The sequence below is a fragment of the Malurus melanocephalus genome, unplaced genomic scaffold (assembly GCF_030028575.1).
Source record: "Malurus melanocephalus ecotype Western Australia unplaced genomic scaffold, MMel_1.1 scaffold_545, whole genome shotgun sequence".
In the NCBI taxonomy this organism is placed as follows: Eukaryota; Metazoa; Chordata; class Aves; order Passeriformes; family Maluridae; genus Malurus; species Malurus melanocephalus.
This window is the reverse complement of record NW_026623777.1, coordinates 68,854-87,654: the sequence shown is the minus strand read 5'-3', so window position 1 is coordinate 87,654 and position 18,801 is coordinate 68,854. Positions and strand designations below refer to the sequence as shown.

General features: G+C 41.9%; 1 protein-coding gene and 1 non-coding gene across 2 annotated transcripts; both read left to right on the top strand.

Annotated features, from left to right (window-relative positions):
* Positions 1-928: 928 nt before the first annotated feature.
* Positions 929-10,440, top strand: EIF4G2 (eukaryotic translation initiation factor 4 gamma 2). Its single transcript, XM_057381981.1, has 22 exons — positions 929-954; positions 1,103-1,213; positions 1,367-1,432; positions 1,783-1,908; positions 2,244-2,346; positions 2,970-3,101; positions 3,195-3,261; positions 3,345-3,496; positions 3,914-4,024; positions 4,554-4,637; positions 4,718-4,816; positions 4,999-5,140; positions 5,233-5,393; positions 5,835-5,948; positions 6,715-6,840; positions 7,076-7,180; positions 7,266-7,481; positions 7,744-8,002; positions 8,222-8,426; positions 8,871-9,082; positions 9,192-9,313; positions 9,615-10,440. The coding sequence occupies exons 1-22, from the start codon at positions 929-931 to the stop codon at positions 9,678-9,680; spliced, it is 2,805 nt and encodes a 934-aa protein (XP_057237964.1). The 3' UTR covers positions 9,681-10,440.
* On the top strand, positions 5,990-6,150 carry LOC130582987 (small nucleolar RNA SNORD97). The gene has a single exon (XR_008966380.1). It is a non-coding gene; the product is annotated as a small nucleolar RNA SNORD97 (small nucleolar RNA).
* Positions 10,441-18,801: the final 8,361 nt, after the last annotated feature.

Genomic DNA, 18,801 nt, shown 5'->3' with positions numbered 1-18,801 from the left:
GCCGCGGCACACGTAGCCGGCTGAGGTCTGAGGATCCGCATTGCTGGTGGAGAGGCGACGAGAGGGTTTTCTAATTTTGTTTTTTTGTTGTCGCTCATTAACCACCTCCCGGGCGGGAGAGCGGGCTGCCGAGGCGCCGCGTCAGCCGGCGGCAGCCTCGCCCACGTTTCCTGTTCTGGGTTCGGGCGCCGCGGTGGCGGTGCGCGGCGCTACCGCCGGCTTCCCCCGCTTGTCTCCCCGGGCGGCTGCAGCTCCGCCGTGGTGCGGGGGAGCGGGTCCCGCCCGGCGCCCTGGCGGAGAACAAAGCCGGGCGGGCGCGGGCAGCGGGCGGTGCCCGCCGGGCGGGGCGGGGGGGCGGTGGCGCCGCACGCTGCCTGCTGGGGGCGCTCTCCGCGGCCGAGCCTTTGTTCGCCGCCATGTTGTCCCCGCTCCTCGCTTCCGCGCCGGGCGGGCAGGGAGCAGTGGTTGCCCTCGGCTCTGTGAGGGCTCCGAGCGCGTCCGGGGCATTTTCAGGCTTCCCTCCCACAGGCATTTCTGTCCCTCTGATCACCTTTCTGCTACGTGAGCAGTGCAGTAAGAGTCTTACTTCTGCAGGCTAAAAGTTGAGGTGGTGGGTGGACGGTACTTTCTTTCATTATTTGGTGGCTTAGTACGGCATTTGGATGCAGAATACACGCCTTTTACTACATTAAGTGTGCGCTTTGTTGTCTAGTACCTTGCACTAGAACTTGGCTGCTTTGTCGTGCCCTAATAAATCATAGTTTCTAAATCCATTCAATAAAGGACTCATTATGCTGTACAAACAAAGCAGTTTCGTTCTTTTGTGTAAGTACTCTTGTTCTGGGGTAAATTTGAGGCTTTTGCACTCTCAGTCCATGATTCCCTTACTTCTTTTCTCTCACTGCTGCTGGAAAACGTGGCTGTTACGATGAAATTGGCCTTTCTCTGTCCAAAGTATTGCATGCATAAGAGTTCCCTTACTTTCTGTGAAGTTCAGTGTTGCAGGGTTCTCAATCTCATAAAAACATTTGTAATTTTTAAGTAAGACACTATGAGTGATGGTAAAACAGCTATAATATGAATATTTGGTTTGTCTTTCTAGGTTTTGTTTTTCCCTACCCCGTCAATTTAATTTTATTCTTTTGAAGATTCTTTGTTGTCAAGCCGCCAAAGTGGAGAGTGCGATTGCAGAAGGGGGTGCTTCTCGTTTCAGGTACCAGTGCCTTTTGTTTGTTCGATGCACAGTTAGCCGTGGAAAATCTCCTTTGAGGAGAATTTAAATTAGTATATTGTTTATACTAAAACTGACATGTTTGAAGGCATTGAGTGTTTGAACTCATCCAGGATTGCGTGATTGTTTCAACAGTGCTTCTTCAGGCGGAGGAGGTGGTAGGGGTGCACCTCAGCACTATCCCAAGACTGCCAGCAACAGGTATGTCATCTTGCTCTTTTGAGCTTGCATGATTTCAAAGGTAGAGCATGCTAGCTGGTGAATATAGAACTGAAAATAGTGTAGCTAGGTGTGCCTACTGAGTTAAAAGCCTTTAAACGTTTTCCAGTCTGTGCCCTTAACAGCATGCATCATGGGCGATAGGAAGTGCATGGGCTTGCTCAAGTATTTAACTTTAAAAGCATGGAGAATTTTTTCAGGTTTTGTTGTTGTTGATTACTTTCTTGTAGTTGGTCTGAGTAAGGCAACACTGAAAAGTAAAAAGGATAGTTCTTTAAATAACTTTTTTTTTTATTATTATTTTAACCACCATATTCTTCAAAACTTTACAGCGAGTTCCTGGGGAAAACCCCAGGGCAAAACGCTCAGAAATGGATTCCTTCACGAAGCACTAGACGAGATGACGACTCCGCAAACGACAAAGAACGACATGATGCAATCTTCAGGAAAGTAAGAGGGTAAGTTCTTCACAAAATTGCTTACTTCTTTCCTTAGTGTTTTCATTAGCAGTGTGTACCTAATAAATGGGCTGGAGGAAAGGATGAGGTGGGTCCTTTATCCAGGAGCCAAACTGATATAACAGTAGCAATAAACATTGAAAGTAAGTCTTGTAAGCAGATTAATGTTTCCAATGATACTTTAAATTCTGAAGATTTAAAGGAAAAAKAGTTACCTGGAACATTGCACTTTTCAATTTTTAATAGACTTAAGAAGTAAAGATGTATTGAATGTGAAGCAAACTTGTGGCATGCTTAAAATATCTGTATTCTGTGTTTTTGGTTTTTCTCTTTAGCATACTAAATAAGCTTACTCCTGAAAAGTTTGACAAGCTATGCCTTGAGCTCCTCAATGTGGGTGTAGAATCTAAGCTCATCCTAAAAGGGGTCATACTGCTGGTAAGCTGGCTGCATTTCTTTTAACTGCCGTTAAAAAATCAGGGGGTTGGGTTGCGTTCAATGGGATACAGATCTGGATTATCAAACACCACTTCCCTGCCTTTTCTGTGTGAAAAAGGATAGACTAGGGAGGAGGTAGGTTTAGTGCTGTAACTTTCTCATTTAGAAGTCTCCATGATCACTAAACGTGATTGGGGATTCTGTGATTGTTTTTGTTTTCATCTAAGATGTTACTTAGTAGTCTTATTTCCTTGGCCTCTTTTTGTTTTCCTGAGGAGCAAGCCTCTTGGTTTTGGAAAGCCTACCGCTGGTGACCTGTTGGGACACTGATATTACGTCACTTTTTAATCTGAGATCAGATTGTTGGTACTAACTTRGGTGTTGTGGTGATAAACTTCGGCTTTGCTGGCCAAGGATTATGGAATCTCTTCAGTAGCATGCAGTGTAGCTGTTGTCTTTTGCTTCAGCATTAAGACTGGTGTTGGACTACGTTATTTCTATGTTTGATTTAGCAGAAAATAGGATGTTTTGGATGAGAAGGTAATTCATTCTGTGTCTTGCGACTCACTTTCTTAGTAACATTTGCATCCTACTGCTGCCTTATGCAAACTGAATCTCTGTAGATCGTAGACAAAGCCCTTGAAGAGCCCAAGTATAGCTCGCTGTACGCTCAACTATGTCTGCGACTGGCAGAAGATGCACCCAACTTTGATGGCCCATCAGCAGAGAGTCATCCAGGACAGAAGCAAAGCACAGTGAGTGTATATCTCAATCGGGAATGGTAAATTTTGCTTGCATATGTAGCTGCCTTGATTAGCTTAATTGTTTTTTCTGTTCGCTTTTCTTAGACATTCAGACGCCTCCTAATATCTAAACTTCAAGATGAATTTGAAAACCGAACCAGAAATGTTGATAGTAAGTTTTACAACCGCTTTAATACAGAATCTGTTTGTCACTTTTTCCCACAGCTGTGTAAAGCAGGCTTTTTTGTTTTCCAGTCTATGATAAGCATGATGGTCCCCTCCTCCCTGAGGAGGAGGAACAGAGAGCCATTGCCAAGATCAAGATGCTGGGGAACATCAAATTCATTGGAGAACTTGGCAAGCTTGATCTTATTCATGAATCTATCCTTCATAAGTGCATCAAAACAGTGAGTATTCAGATCGGGTGGGGGCTAGGAACAAAACGGAACTTTAGGACTATAAAAAAGACAGTGCAAATGTTTATGCTGTTTTGGGAGTCTGGGAGCATGAAGTGCCACAAAAATGTTTTCTGACAATTACCTACCCCCTACTGTTACCCTTTGGCATGATTAAGACATAAAATCAGCTTTGTTTAAAGCCATAGGAATTGTCTCTAAGGGRAGATTAGTTTGGCCTAGACAGAAGTTGTGCTTCAAAGTATGCACACTGAGCAATTGACAATTCTTAAAACTTAATTTGTAAGTTCATTTGCCTTCAGAGCAAAACAATGTTTATGCATGTGTCAGTGCACAAAGTTTGTTGCTTATTTAGAATTGTCATTTGTTATATGTTTCGAATCCAAAATTTCACCTTTAAAATTTCAGCTTTTGGAAAAGAAGAAGAGAGTTCAACTCAAAGATATGGGGGAGGATTTGGAGTGCCTCTGTCAGATAATGAGGACAGTGGGACCTAGATTAGATCATGCAAAAGCCAAGGTATGTGCCTACCCAATGCACTCATTGACTCAGTTATGTGGCTGAGACTTTTGCTTGCCTGAACCTTCAGTATTCAGTGTTCATAAGTACAAAACTGATCTGATTTTTCAGGGAAAAGAGTGCTCACTATGGCTCCTACATAAATTCTCTCAGTAGTATGAGGAGCCAATCTTTGAAAAGGTTTTACACTTTTCCCGTGATGTCATTAGGTTCAACAGGAAGTTAGAGAAGCCAACAGCTCTTTTTCTATAAGCTTCTTGAAAAGATGTGCTGAGGAACTATACATAGCCCCACTAAGCGATGGGAGAAGTGGGAGTTTCGAATGTGAGCTTAAAATGAATGAGAGTTTTGGCTGTGTTCCTTATCTGTGACTCAGGATGTCTTGACGCATTAGATCTTTAAACTCTGTCATCAAGTAGATAGAGATGCAGGAAAGGGCAGTCTGTTGTATTATTTGTTCTTTGATGTCTTGAGTGAAAACACTCAAGGTGCTGATAGTTACCCCAGCTTGTAACTTTTGTTTTCCCAGTCCTTAATGGATCAGTACTTTGCCCGTATGCGCTCCTTGATGTCAAGTAAGGAATTGCCAGCAAGGATTCGTTTCCTGCTGCAGGTACGATGATGAAGTGGCTTCCTGCTGCTTTTTTCTTAAATTGTCTTGAATCCTTTTCTAAAATAGTGTTCTGTTCCAAGGATACTGTGGAGTTGAGAGAACACAACTGGGTTCCTCGCAAAGCTTTTCTTGACAATGGACCAAAGACTATCAATCAAATCCGTCAAGATGCAGTAAAAGTAGGTGTTGCATGCGAAGTCCAGAGCCTGGCTTTATGCTGTGCACTTGGGAGTACTCCTCGCACAGTTCAACAGCTGGGTTAAGGTTTAAAATCTGATGGGCTTCTGTAGTTGAAGGCTAAAAACTTGACTTGCTTGAGACTGTTGCTTGAAACTGATGAAAAACAATTCCTGTTTTAAAGGATCTGGGAGTTTTTATTCCTGCTCCTATGTCTCAAGGGATGAGAAGCGACTTCTTTCTGGAGGGACCCTTTATGCCACCCAGGATGAAACTTGACAGGGACCCACTCGGAGGGCTTGCTGATATGTTTGGACAAATGCCAGGTACAGTGACTGCAGGAGTGGTGGGATGGCTGTGGCTCTGCTGTAATACTGAACAAGAGCTAAAACTGTCATCTGTCTCCTTGCTGATCCAGGTAGCGGAATTGGTACTGGTCCAGGAGTTATTCAGGATAGATTTTCACCCACCATGGGACGCCATCGTTCAAACCAACTCTTCAATGGCCATGGGGGTCACCTCATGCCTTCTGCTCAATCCCAGTTTGGAGACCTAGGCAAATCTTTTCTGAAAAGTCAGGTAAGGAAGATGTTCCCATGGTGACTTCAGCTTTTTTAGAAGCTCTTCCTGAGATGCGTATGTTATGGATTGTAGTCTGCTTATGTTGAAAGACCTATTCAGATTTGATTCTGATAACTGATGCTCAGCTGATACAAAAATTCTAAACTACTTTTTAAATTGTGCAAAAGATGCAAGAAGTACACTTTTCGGTTTTTTTTTTGTTTTTTTTTTAACTGCAAGAAAAGGTGCATGTGGCTTTGGTGGGTCAGAATGGTGTGTTTTATTTAAAAGACAGCCCTATTTTTAGGGATAGATGCTACTCTCCCACCACCCCTGCTCCTTCTTTCTCCCTGGCAAATAGAATCTTTGTTTCTCTGGTCCCTTTGGTACTACTTCCCATATGATGTACGCCACTCCATCATCTGCACTTCTTTCTCTATATCTCCCTTTCTGAAATAGGGGCAAAGCCAACTCTACCATACCCAGAATCAGGGACTCTTATCCCAGCAACAAGGACAGTCGARGGATATGCCACCTCGGTTTTCTAAGAAAGGACAGCTTAATGCAGATGAGGTACATGACATGCCTACATTACTTACAGCCTGTTCTAAATATTGCCCAATGATTATAGCAAGACGCGTTATTATGAGGACTAATGCTGGAACTCTTTCTCCTCCTCCTTCTTCTCCTCCTTCTTTGTCCCTTCCTCTTTCACCCCGCTCACTTTCCTTAGGGTATCCAGCGTCCTATGAGCAAGACTGAAATATGAGGGCAATTTTTTGGGGGGTCGATTCCTTCCCACACACTTCCAAGAACACTACTCTGACATCAGTTCCCATGCATCCTATTGATAACAATACATTTTACTAAAACTTCAGAAAATCCTGAACTTTAGAAACCCTGAAGTGCTGGACCAGGTTAATTTTTTTTTGCTGTTTTCTTTTGTTTAGAACTGGCTAATAGGCAAAATTTCAAATGCAGAGTAAACTGCATTGTGATTTTGAGTGTTAACCAGACTTGTATCCCAATTTCTGAGCAATTTGGTAGTTTTATCTTGGCTGTAAAATACGTCAGCAAACATGCTGATTATCTTCTTGGGTCTCTAACATACTGCATCTAAAAGGAACATTTCCACGTCTTTATACCAATTGAACTAAATGCCAATAACTTGCTTTGGGGGGAATTTCAGAACACATGTGGCTTAAACTGTATTTAAGTATTAACATTGTAGAAATGGAGTCATGCGTCAGTGACATCTGTTGGAGAGCGAGTCTATGGCTGTGTGTGTTGGTCAGAATACTTGAAACAGTTTGAATTGTTCCTGACTTACTTTTTACAGATTAGCCTGAGACCTGCTCAGTCTTTTCTAATGAACAAAAACCAAGTGCCAAAGCTTCAGCCCCAGATAACTATGATTCCTCCCAGTGCTCAACCACCACGCACTCAGACACCACCTTTGGGACAGGTAAATACCAAAAAAAAAAAAAACAAAAAAACCAAAACTTGTATGTTGTTGGCTATACTTACCTGTTCGTGCTTGGAAAACTTAATTTCTTATGTGGGGAGAGGGAAGTATTTGATTGCACCAAAGAGGGCTAAGGAAAAGAATGTGAAAACATGTATGTGTTTAGTATTGTTAAACTTGACATAAACATAGGTAGATGTGGTGCAAAAGAAGCAAATTCTGGTCTCTTTTTCAGCCACCTCAACTTGGTCTGAAAACAAATCCGCCACTTATACAAGAGAAGCCTGCAAAGACCACCAAGAAACCACCTCCTTCTAAGGAAGAGCTACTTAAACAAACTGTAAGTTAGTGTGCAACAGTGAATCTCAAATCCTTGCATGTGTTCTTCGAAAAAGCATGCTTAACTGTACTTCTGTCCTCTACAGGAGGCTGTTGTGACTGAGTATCTGAACAATGGAAATGCTAATGATGCTGTCAATACTGTAAGAGAAATGAGAGCTCCGAAACACTTCATTCCTGAAATGCTGAGCAAAGTAATCCTTCAATCCCTGGATAGAACAGATGAGGACAAAGAGAAAGCAAGTACTTTGATCAGCTTGCTCAAGCAGGAGGGAATAGCCACCAGTGACAACTTCATGCAGGTATTGTGGTCTGTTAATCTTGTAGTCCTTGTTTCTTGGCTTTCYGTGGGGTATAAGTACTGTAAAGGCAGTCTGCAAATATGTTTGAAGTCCTGTTGATCTGAGGATGTAAAAATAGTATATGAGCCTATTATAAAATAGTACATGAAAGTATAATCAGCAAGTAGTTACAGAAAAGATACAGTACATATGACTTTAAGTTATGTCACACAGGAATAAAATTACTTGAGAATTTCAGCTTGTGTGTGTGCTGTTTCTTTAGGCATTCCTGAATGTATTGGACCAGTGCCCCAAACTGGAGGTGGACATCCCATTGGTGAAATCCTACTTAGCACAGTTTGCAGCCCGTGCCATTATTTCAGACCTGGTGAGCATTTCCGAACTGGCTCAACCACTGGAAAGTGGCACCCATTTCCCTCTCTTCCTGCTCTGTCTTCAGCAGTTAGCTAAGTTACAAGACCGTGAATGGCTAACAGAATTGTTCCAACAAAGCAAAGTGAACATGCAGAAAATGTTACCAGGTAAGAGTTGCCACAGAGCTCTTCTGTCACCTGATCCTAGAGTAAGCAAGATGTTGTTCTAGTTTATGCCAGAGTAAAATAAGATACAGGGTTATCTTGGTGGAATCAGCTGTTGTTACTGTAGGAATGCTGTTTCTAGGGGATGGCTGGAGCCATGAACCATCACTTAAAGCTCTTAAGGAGGACAGGCATTTACAGGTGTCGTTATTTCTTTGTCAGAAATTGACCAGAACAAGGACCGCATGCTGGAGATCTTGGAAGGGAAGGGGCTGAGCTTCTTGTTCCCGCTTCTGAAACTGGAGAAGGAACTGCTAAAGCAAATAAAATCGGATCCATCCCCTCAAGCCATCTATAAGTGGATTAAAGATAACATTTCACCCAAGCTTCATGTAGATAAGGGATTTGTGAATATATTGATGACCAGGTGAGATGCTGTTTTGATTTATTTTAGTTACTTGTTTACTTCAGCAGCCGCTAGGACACTGGCTCCATAAAATCTGACTTGTACCTCTGTAGAAATCTAAGATGCAGTGCATGGGGATGCAGATTCCTCTGAGTGCATCTTCTCTAGTAAAATCTCMCTGTATTTGAGGGAAAAAAAGCAAGTCTCCAGACTTGCCATCAGTTTGTAGTGTTTTCTTTAAGAAACAGTCTAGACTTTTTTTTTTTTTTCTAAAATGTAGAACTGTAAGAGGGACAAAGCAAGAATTACTGTGGTGCACTGTCGACCACAATACAAATCTCTGTATCATGCTCCTGACTGCAGGTGCAAGCAGGAGGGTGTTTGTAGTGATAGATAGCTGAACTTGAATTGTGAAGTTCTTGGTCTCTTAGTTTAGAGAACTTAGCTTTGCCTCTTTTTGTCCAGTTTCTTGCAGTATATTTCTAGTGAAGTAAACCCACCTAGTGACGAATTGGATTCTTCATCTGCTCCATCTAAAGAGCAGCTTGAGCAGGAAAAACAGCTGCTTCTTTCCTTCAAGCCGGTGATGCAGAAGTTCCTCCATGACCATGTTGATCTGCAAGTGAGTGCTTTGTATGCACTCCAGGTGCACTGCTACAACAATAATTTTCCAAAAGGTAAGTGCATCAAGGTCTTACCTGAATTGGCTTGTCGCTACATCTCTTATAGTCCGGTGAATTGTTGAGAGCCTTACAGAGCTAACCAAGTTCATGTTTACTTTCGTAGGCATGTTACTGCGCTTCTTTGTTCATTTCTATGACATGGAGATCATTGAAGAAGAAGCCTTCTTGGCATGGAAAGAAGATATTACTCAAGAGTTTCCAGGGAAAGGCAAAGCTTTATTCCAGGTAAATTTGCTAACACTGGAATAGAGACTTGGTTTTTGTGATTCCTGCTGCATTGGAGTGTTTGATAAGACTGTCAAAGTCTTAAGACTTGTAAATATCCAGTAACTTCATGAAGTATTTCACTAGGAAGGAGTTGAAAGCAAGATGAAAGCTCTCTCATTTACTGGAGGCTTATGTGTAGGGCAGGCATGGCTGAAGGGTTTTTTAAAATCCTTTTGGGGGGGGGGAAATGAGTGTTCTGCAGAAGCACCTAATGGGGAAACAATTCCTGCTCCCTTAAACCAATTTTGTGTAACTACAGGTAAACCAGTGGTTAACCTGGCTGGAAACTGCTGAAGAAGAAGAATCTGAAGAAGAAGCTGACTAAAGAACCAGCCAAAGCCTTAAATTGTGCAAACATACTGTTGCTATGATGTAACTGCATTTGACCTAACCACTGCGAAAATTCATTCCGCTGTAATGTTTCACAATATTTAAAGCAGAAGTATGTCAGTAGGATATTCTCTGCAAAAGGTTTTTGTAGTATGTCTTAATAGTCTACAATAAAAATATTTTAGAGTATCTTTAATGTTTAGATAACAGTGTATTAGCAGCATGCAATAATTACATCATAAGTTCTTGAGCAGAAGCAGTCTGTTGCAAGGGTCTTCTTTGCTGCCAGTTATCATAGGCTGTTTTTAAGTTAGAAAACTGAATAGCAACACTGAATACTGTAGAAATGCACTTTGCTCAGTGTAATACTTGAGTTGTTGCGATATTTGATTATCCATTTGGTTGTTACAGAGAATCCTTAACTGTAATCGATGGTTGTTGCCGTAATAGTATATTTGCCTGTATTTCTACCTCTAGTAATGGGCTTTATGTGCTAGGTTTTAATATCCTTGAGCCTGGGCAAGTGCACAAGTCTTTTTTTAAAAGGAACAGTTTACTTGCACAAAAGCTGATCGGCTGAAGAGATGGTTTAATGCCCTTTGGAAGAGGTTTTTGTGGGTGTGAAACATGACATGGTGAGAAATTTGAATTGGTCCCTCTTACAGTACTGAAATTAAGTCTACTTAATTTATCAAGACATGTTCATGCCCTGATTTTATATACTTGTATCTATCAATAAACATTGTGATACTTGACTTGTTTCTGAATGTCTCCCAGTAGAAAAACTTTGGCTGATGACTTGTTCACTTAAGAAAGGAAACAACAGTGGGAGTTGCCTTAGGTTGTAACCATCTTGAAATTTTTTATACTCATTGTCTGAATATGCAGATGAATTCTAAATAAGGTCACAAGCAAGATTAGACATTACAGATGTGTTGTGACAGGAGAAAAATGATTAAATTCTGCCGAAGAGATGGTAGGGGTTTGCCTTGTGGTCCAGTGTATGCTTTTATCAGTGAGTATGTGCTTTTGACTTGGTAATGCTTGGAGCTTCCCCCCAGCCACATGCATGCTTTTGAATCAAGTGGCATTGTCTGTTAGCTGCCTGTTCCTCAAATCAAATTGGCAAAAAAGATCCCTACAAAAGAGTTTAATGATGTTGCATTGTACAGGCTTGAATGTCATCTATTAAATACTCAAAATACCTTACTTCCTAGAACCTTGTCCCCAGTGAGTTTTTTTGTCCTCGTTGATACTGAAGACTTAACCTGTTAAGTGATGTATTCATAATGGCAAAAGGGTAGTGTCTCCTGGACTGGAGCTTTGTTTGCCAGTGGTGTGAGTGCTTTAGCCTGTAAACAGTTAGGCAGGAGGTAAAGAAGTGAAGCCCAAGGAAAGGACTGGAGCTCATTAGGTTTGCTTTGAGGAAAGGAAGAGTTGGAGTTTGCATGGAGCATCTTTTAATGCTGCGGCTGGAAAACCAGGTCATGGTTTGCTTTGAAGGGCTCCCTGACTGCAGTCACAAGTCCTGGCCTTCGGTATGTTCATGAGCGATGGGCTGTCAGTTCTGATAGTGCCTTGGGAGCCTCTGTACCAGTGTAGAGCCCAGGCAATCCCAGGTACTGTGCTTCCACAAGCTGAATGACATCAAGGGTATTTAGCGTGAGTTGCTGGTAAAATTCCGTGGCACCATCTCTGCGTTTCAGAAACGGCTGCATTCAGCAGTTGCAGGGAGAGCMGGATACCGCTGTGCAGTCAGAGGAATGCACCAACTCGTTCAGTGGCTCAAGGTTGAGAGCTGTGATGTAGCTGCAACTCCTGGATGACAGTAAGGAGCACTGACACCCTAAGGCTTCCCAAAAAACATTTAATGGTATGTTGTTTCTCTGAAATCCATGACCATTTCCTGTCTGTAGAGTAATTAACTGCCAGAACTGCAGGGGTGCAGTTCCCTTCAGTTCACTCCATGTGCATGTCTGCTGTAGTCACTAAGGTTCACTACTCATTGACCAGATGGAGGAATACAAGTACAGAGTTTATTTAATACTAATTAATTCAAAATTCTGTTCCAGAATTGTGTTTTTAGTTTGAATGTAATAAGGTGCTGTGAAGTGAAATTTACCATTGTTTCACTAATGTTGTGTTTCTCCAAGTTTCTTAGTTTGTCTTTCAACTTTGCTGTTACTGGTGGTTGGTTTAGTGGTGTGGTGCTAGAATACCTTATGTGTATCTGCTAACCTACACATGAAGCACATGATTCACTTTTCTCCCATGCACTGCAGAGGGAAGGTGGGGAGGAACCACAAGTCATGAAACACTGGTTTCCAACTCAGTTTAGAACAGAGGTGAGAAAGGTAGAAGGAGGAGCAACCCAAAGAATTCCCAGTCAAAATGAGAATGGATCCAGAACCTGCAACCAAACTTCTGCCAGGTTTTGGAGAAGGCTGAGTTGGCAGCTGTGGGCTGCTTGAACAGTTTGAGAGTAACTAAGCCTTGTATTCTTGCCCAGTCTAACACATCATTACTACAACCTTATGTACCTGTACATGGAGGTTTTGCTGCTTGGTTTATTTCTAATTGGTTTATTAATCTTGGTTTATTAATCAGTGTTAAGAGCTCTGGTAGAGAAAACTATAGAAACAACTGAAACTACAGGATAGAACATCGCATAAACTGTAGAAAATGCCACTGAAAGGTGAAATTGCCATCACGTGACTTGGCAAAATCACCTGCAGTGTAAGCAGATCTGGGTTCTTCAACCTGGTATAAAAATGGTGCTTACTGCAGTGTGCACATCAGACTGGTCTCTCTGTCGATAAGGAGAGGTGGTAGCATCTTCATGATCTTTACCTGCTGCTGAGGGTTTCAGGTGCAGTGCTTGTGGCTAATGTGGTGCAGGGGATGCCTGCTGGGTTGGTCTCACTTCCGTGTTCCTGTTGACTATGAGTAGCATTGTACTTAAAATGTAATCAGAGTGCTCAATTCTACATCGTTGAAGTCACAGTCAAAATTAAACCACTCTACCTGATAAATGAGAATGGCTTTTATTAATAATTTATTTTGTTAAATGTTAGGTATAAATATACTGCCAGAGTATTGGAAAAACTGTGTTACACGTATTTCCTGCCCCTTACACCAACTCAGTTTGTCTTCTGAAATCCTGAATTAGGTTGCATTTCCTATTCAGGAGTCCCCACCCTGTAAGGTGGGGGTTAGTTTTTGAAAAGGACGAGTCTTACACAGGCTCCACGACCCCATCTTCAGCTTCTCCTCTGGGTGGGGTGTTCCAAATCACCTGACCAATCCCTAAAAGTCAAAACATCTTCATGACTTGTGCAGTTATGGTTCTTGGGGAACAGTGCAGGAAATTATGGTGTATGGAAAAGGAGGAGGGTGGGTCTAGAACAAAGTTTTTGACTTACTTGACCTGCTTTTTTTTTGCTTCCCTCTGAATGCTATGTGGACTTGGAGGGTTCTTTCCCCAGAGCAGCGAGCAAATCCAAAAAATTTGATCACTTCACACTCCTGAATTGCAAAAATTTAAAACTCATCTGAACGGCAAATAATGGGAGCCTGTGTTGCAATCCAGGCAAGCAGCTGCAGAGACTGATTTTAAAAAGTCTATTGCTAATTCATGCTTATTCTCAGACATGAATTCCCAGGGAATCAGGGGGTGCAGCACCCTTGAAGCTTGAGCTTCCAGGTACCTGAGAAGCCTCCACTCAGTAACCGGGTGCTGCAGTGTTTGCTTCAAGTGCAGCTCAGCTCCAGCCGCGCCCTGGTGCGTTGCATGTGCAGGGTCTTGGGCTGTGTGGCACCACTGATGTCACAAGGATTCCCCCAGCCTGGAGTAAATTTGGGAGGAGGTTGATACCTTGAAGCTGATAAACAACTGGTGCATCTCCTACACAGAATGATTTGAGTGAATATGGGCAATGACAAGAGTGTGACCAAGCCTTAAGGCAGAATGGGCCAGTATCACACAAAGCTATTCACTCATCAGATACACTGGTGTGATGCTTTTCCCCGCCCCTCACATAAATTACCATCTCTTGTAAATTTATCAGTGCTCTTTTTTACCTCAAGCGATGTTGGCCAGATAACCAGAGCACAAGGCAAGTCCTTTGCCCAGCAGGGAGATACAGCTCCATGCAGGGGGCAAGATCCTGTAGGCACAGCTATAGACAGGAACAATTGTATATCCATACATTCTATCTCAAAAGCCAGACAGAAAGGGCAGCTGAGCTGTGAGCTGTGCTCTGTAAAAAGGAAAGGGAAAAGTTGCACAGCTACAGTTGCAGACATGAGAGTGGAACAGTAATTTAAAGGAGACTTTATCAATACGGCTTTGAGGTTTTTTTCTGGCAAGGTAGTCCCACATCCATCACAAGATACCCCCCAAAAGGCTTGCCGTTACTTCAGAAAAAGCTCAGTCTGTTATTCAGTGAGATACAAGCCAGGTAAAGTATCTCCCTGGATCTACTCCTATCCCGGGATTCCAGAACAAGCATTACTTCTAAACGACCAAGAATTTTCTCAAACAGATTCAGGCTTTCTCCTCTGAGGGTCASGAACAAATTAAGACTCTTTAGGTAGGAGTTTCTTGAATAATGTGGCTTTTCATTGGTGCTGTACAGGGACACAAGCTTGTCTGGATTTGATTTAGGGAGCCCACATCCCTTTCCTTTAAGGGAGGGTAGTTGGAGGCCAGTGAACTGTTATTTTTAATGACTTGACAAAGCAGCCATGGCAACAGTTACATTTGGCATGGATGCATGGTTGGAGTGAGAAAAGCAGCCAGCTGAGGGGGATTTTTATCTTCAAATATTTTGCAGTTTAGACCTACTTCAATCTTGCATTTAGTTTTTGTTTATGTTAGCAGTGGAAGCGCCTGAAGGATCTGATGGGTGAAGCATTCCCAGAATGTTATTATCTAAGAAGCTATGCAAAAACACTGTAGTTTGTGAAAGGAAGAGGGACTTTTAACTGGTTTGAAAAAGTGTGTGCAAGAGTTTATAGTTTGTTCTGTCAGAAAACTGATGCTTCTCTGTTTAGTAGGATAAAGTGAAATTTGAGAAGTAGAAGTACGTAGACTTAAAACTGAAAGACAGGTGAAGGCTTGGTCTGCATTTCTTTAGGGATTTTGTGTAACCCTTTAGGAAATGATTGCACATTCTTTCAGATTTCAGAGACAGCTGTTTCCACTGCAGAGTAACAAACAAGGCACCAGCTCTGTGTTCCTTCTCAGAGGCATAAAGCAGGGGAAGGATTAAAGCCTTGGGATTTTCTGTATGTACATTTATACACACATACATGTAATGTATATCCCCATTAATTTTTGTTCCTTTTGTTCCTCTTGCAGCAATGCCATTCAGTTACTCGATTATTTTAAGCTGAGTTGCTTGCTGAGTTATTATTTCTGAGCAACAGTAGAAGCATTAGTCTTAATCCCCCTTCCCAATATTGACAACAAAACAGGAACTGGCCTGGGGTTCAGCTGCCCTGTTATCCTCAAACAGCCCCATGAGCCAAGCTGGGAAGAGCAGGGCTCTCTCAGCTGCACACAAAGAACATTTTTAAAGCCAGGCTGCTGGGATGAGGCCCAGCACAACACAGCAATGAAAGGCAGGGTAGGTGCACTGCACTCCCTTCAGGCTGTACATAACTGATTACTCACTTGATCAACACAGCAGTTCCATTTCCTGCTCCAGTGAATGTTTCCATGGTGACCTCCAATTTCCCACCGTTTTCCATCTATAGAATTGATGTAATTTAATTTTTAAGACCATGAAGTATTTAGCTGTGATGAAAGGCCCTTCGTAAATCCATTAGATAAATATCTCAGTGGATTTACAATGCAGGTAGAGACCATAATGCAGTAAAACACCAGCACAAACCTACCTGCAACAGGTGAAACCTGCAGAGCCTCCTGAAGTCAGTGAGAGAGCACTGATTGTAGCAGTGCAGGGAGGAGCTGGAATGGCTCTGTTAAAAGACATCAGTTATAAATATAGAACATGCCATTCTATCAGCAATCCTTGTGGAATTCTTGCCAAATTCCACAGTAATCTTCATGAAGGACAGGAGAACTCAATTCAGAAATAATTTAATGTTTTACACAATCTCCTCAAAGACTCTACACACATAAACTGGTTTGTAAGGGGAAATGTAATTGATTCAAATGCTTCCTTCCTCTCTTGTTTTAGAAACAGGCTGCTCCTTGGATCAGCAGCTAATCCTGTTATTTTTTACATCATACGCGGTATGGATTTCACATTTAAATAAGGAACATAAAACATAGTCTAGATTGAGCTGAATCCTGGTACAACACCTGTTAGCTGTAGAGTAAAACCCACAACCAGCAGTTGAAAAATGAAACACTAAACCCTAGAAAGATGGAAATGGGCCTCCTACAGAACCTGGAGCAGGTATTGCAATGCCAGAGGAAGAGTCTCCCTGCACTGCAACACCATAAACACTGCACTSGCTGTGTACTCAGCCCAGCACCTCCAGCAGCCCCCAGTTCCCACATGCGGTTTGCTAGGCATTTTCATAGCTCCACAAGAAGCAATCCTTAGTTTAGCTGACACTGTGAACAAAGCTTGCTGTTGGCATTTGCTGGAATAGTAGACCTAAAGTACAATTCGGGCAAAAAAAAAATCCTAAATGTAACAAAAAAATCTCCTAAGAAGGGAGCTGGTAGATGGACGGCAGCTGTATTCACACCTGCTCTCAGAAATCTCCCTTTCAGTTCCTCAGTGTGATAAAGGTCCATGTAAACTTGATCCTACTGGATCGGTCTAGGGAGGAGAGAGAGGGGAATATTACATCTAAATTGGAAACTAATTCAAATGAATAATAAAGAAAACAAAATCTGAGCCCCTGTGGTGCTGGGTGGGATTCCTCTTACTTACCTACCCAAATACTGGGTGTCTAGACATCCATACACTCCTGGGGCAACAGCCAGGAACAGGTTCCTCACAGTGACTCATTCCACCTACCTCATATAATTACCTTGGGATGGAATGATTCGCCCTCTGGGGATGCCAGGCCATGGCTCTCTCTCTATAAGGTGTCTAGACTGCTAATTTTTAGATGTCTGAAGATAAATAAAATTCCTAAACCACCTGGCCCTATAACACTGAACCAAAACCTGCCATTGTTGCTAGAAGAAAATTTAAAAATGTGATTGATCCGGCCCTAATTTTTTTTTTTTTTTTAATGGCAGTATTGATTCATCATTGGGAAAGAAATTTGGAAATCAACATGGGAATTTTCTCTACACAGCACTTACAGTAATGCATTTAATTAGAATTTCAAATTTAGATACGTGACCTATAGGATCTAAAGCAGGAAATACAGCTGTATGGGAAAAAAACAAAACCAGCAACACACATAATGAAAATCTTGAGCACAATGTTTCTCAAGATCTCTGAAATTATTATTTTTTAATACTACCTTTCAAATGCTTATTTTATCAAATTACTAATCATTATATACAGATTTATTTTGTCTTTTTGTTTTTTCCCTCTTGATCTTTCTGCTTCTGGAGACTCTAGGAGTTTCTCCAAAACACTGCATTTCTGCATCTCTAACCCACATTTCTTCCCCTTCTCTTCTTTGCCCTGTTCAAGGGTGTCAGTTCCTCACTTCCCTTCAGCCTCTTCAGCTGCTGCAGCCCTGAGTTGCTGAGGCAGCTCTCTCTGAGCCCAGGGGAGACAGTTACTATGAAATTTAGAACCACCACAAAGGAAAATAAGCACACACATGCTTCTCCACACATCACCCTGTACATGTGCTACCCTCATTTTCCGCCCTAATCATTCGAGGATGTGAGATGAGTCCACCAAAACCTGAAACCAGAATGTTTGAATTAGAAATCTTGACACATAGTAAATTCTGTTTGTTCTTCCTTGCTTTTCCAGTTTTGTATCCCTGGGGCACTTCTCTTCAGACATCCAGACTTTTCACTGCAGCCACAAAGGCTGAACACTTAAAACAACAAACAGCCAAACAAAACAAAACAAAACAAAAACAAAACAAACAACCAAAGACAATAAAACAAAACAAAAAACCCCAAAACACTGAGAAGTGTTAGTTCTCATGGTTGTTGCAGGTGAGGCTTAGAGAAAGCAGCAGGTAAAACAAGAATCAGAATCTAACAAGGTAGCAATACTGAATACAGAAATTGATGCCCTGCTGCTCAGGGACAACAGCATTAATAAAAAAATAACCACTGTGAAGCAGACAGTAGGTAAAGAGGTCCTGCAATCTGACAAAATTCACTAGATTTATTATTTAAGAATCTTGGTTTGCTTTAAATTTAGCTTTGTCCTCCCCTGATTCTCTCAGCTGATTTTAAACTGATCCTTTTCATATTCTACATGACTGTTCTCAAAGATAACTCTCCATTATGCTGTACAGCCCCAGCTCACTTTCAAAATAATCCTTTTCCACTTGACACTAATCATGGCTGTAATTCCATTCAATGAAGTGACAAGACCATTCCCTTTTACACTCTCAACTTCATAGGTCAATCTGAAGTTACAGAGTAGCATTTTAGTTGTCAGATTACTGTTACTGCTTCTGTAAAAGAATAAAAATTCCTTTTAAAACCACCAAATAACAACTTTCTAAACATTATTCCCCAGATTAGGTGTGGATTTAGCATATTTTCTACCAGGGGCTAAAGCAGCACTCGTTGCCTGTCATGGCACAGCGGTTCACAGGAAGGGAAGAAGCGCAACCAGTACATGGCTTCCACTGCCCTTCTCTGCCCACAGCCTCAGCTGAATTCTGCTCACAGTGTTGAATTTTAAATTGACTTTGTTTTCTGGCTCCATGAGCCACTTAGACCATCCACAAAAAATTATATTCCATGTGTTGATCTAAATGGCCATCTCCATCAGAGACATGCAAATCAGAAGGATTTCTGCTTCAGGAAAAGAAATTATTGGTTATGGAATAACCAGCCCTGCTGTAGCTTTCCTCCTGTATCCCAAAGTTGTAACACTGGCTCCTTTTAGTCGTGTCAGATTTACTGATGCTTGAAAAGAGATCACAGAAATGCATCCTTTCAACTATTAAGAGAAGTGATGTCTGCATTTGTAGCAAAT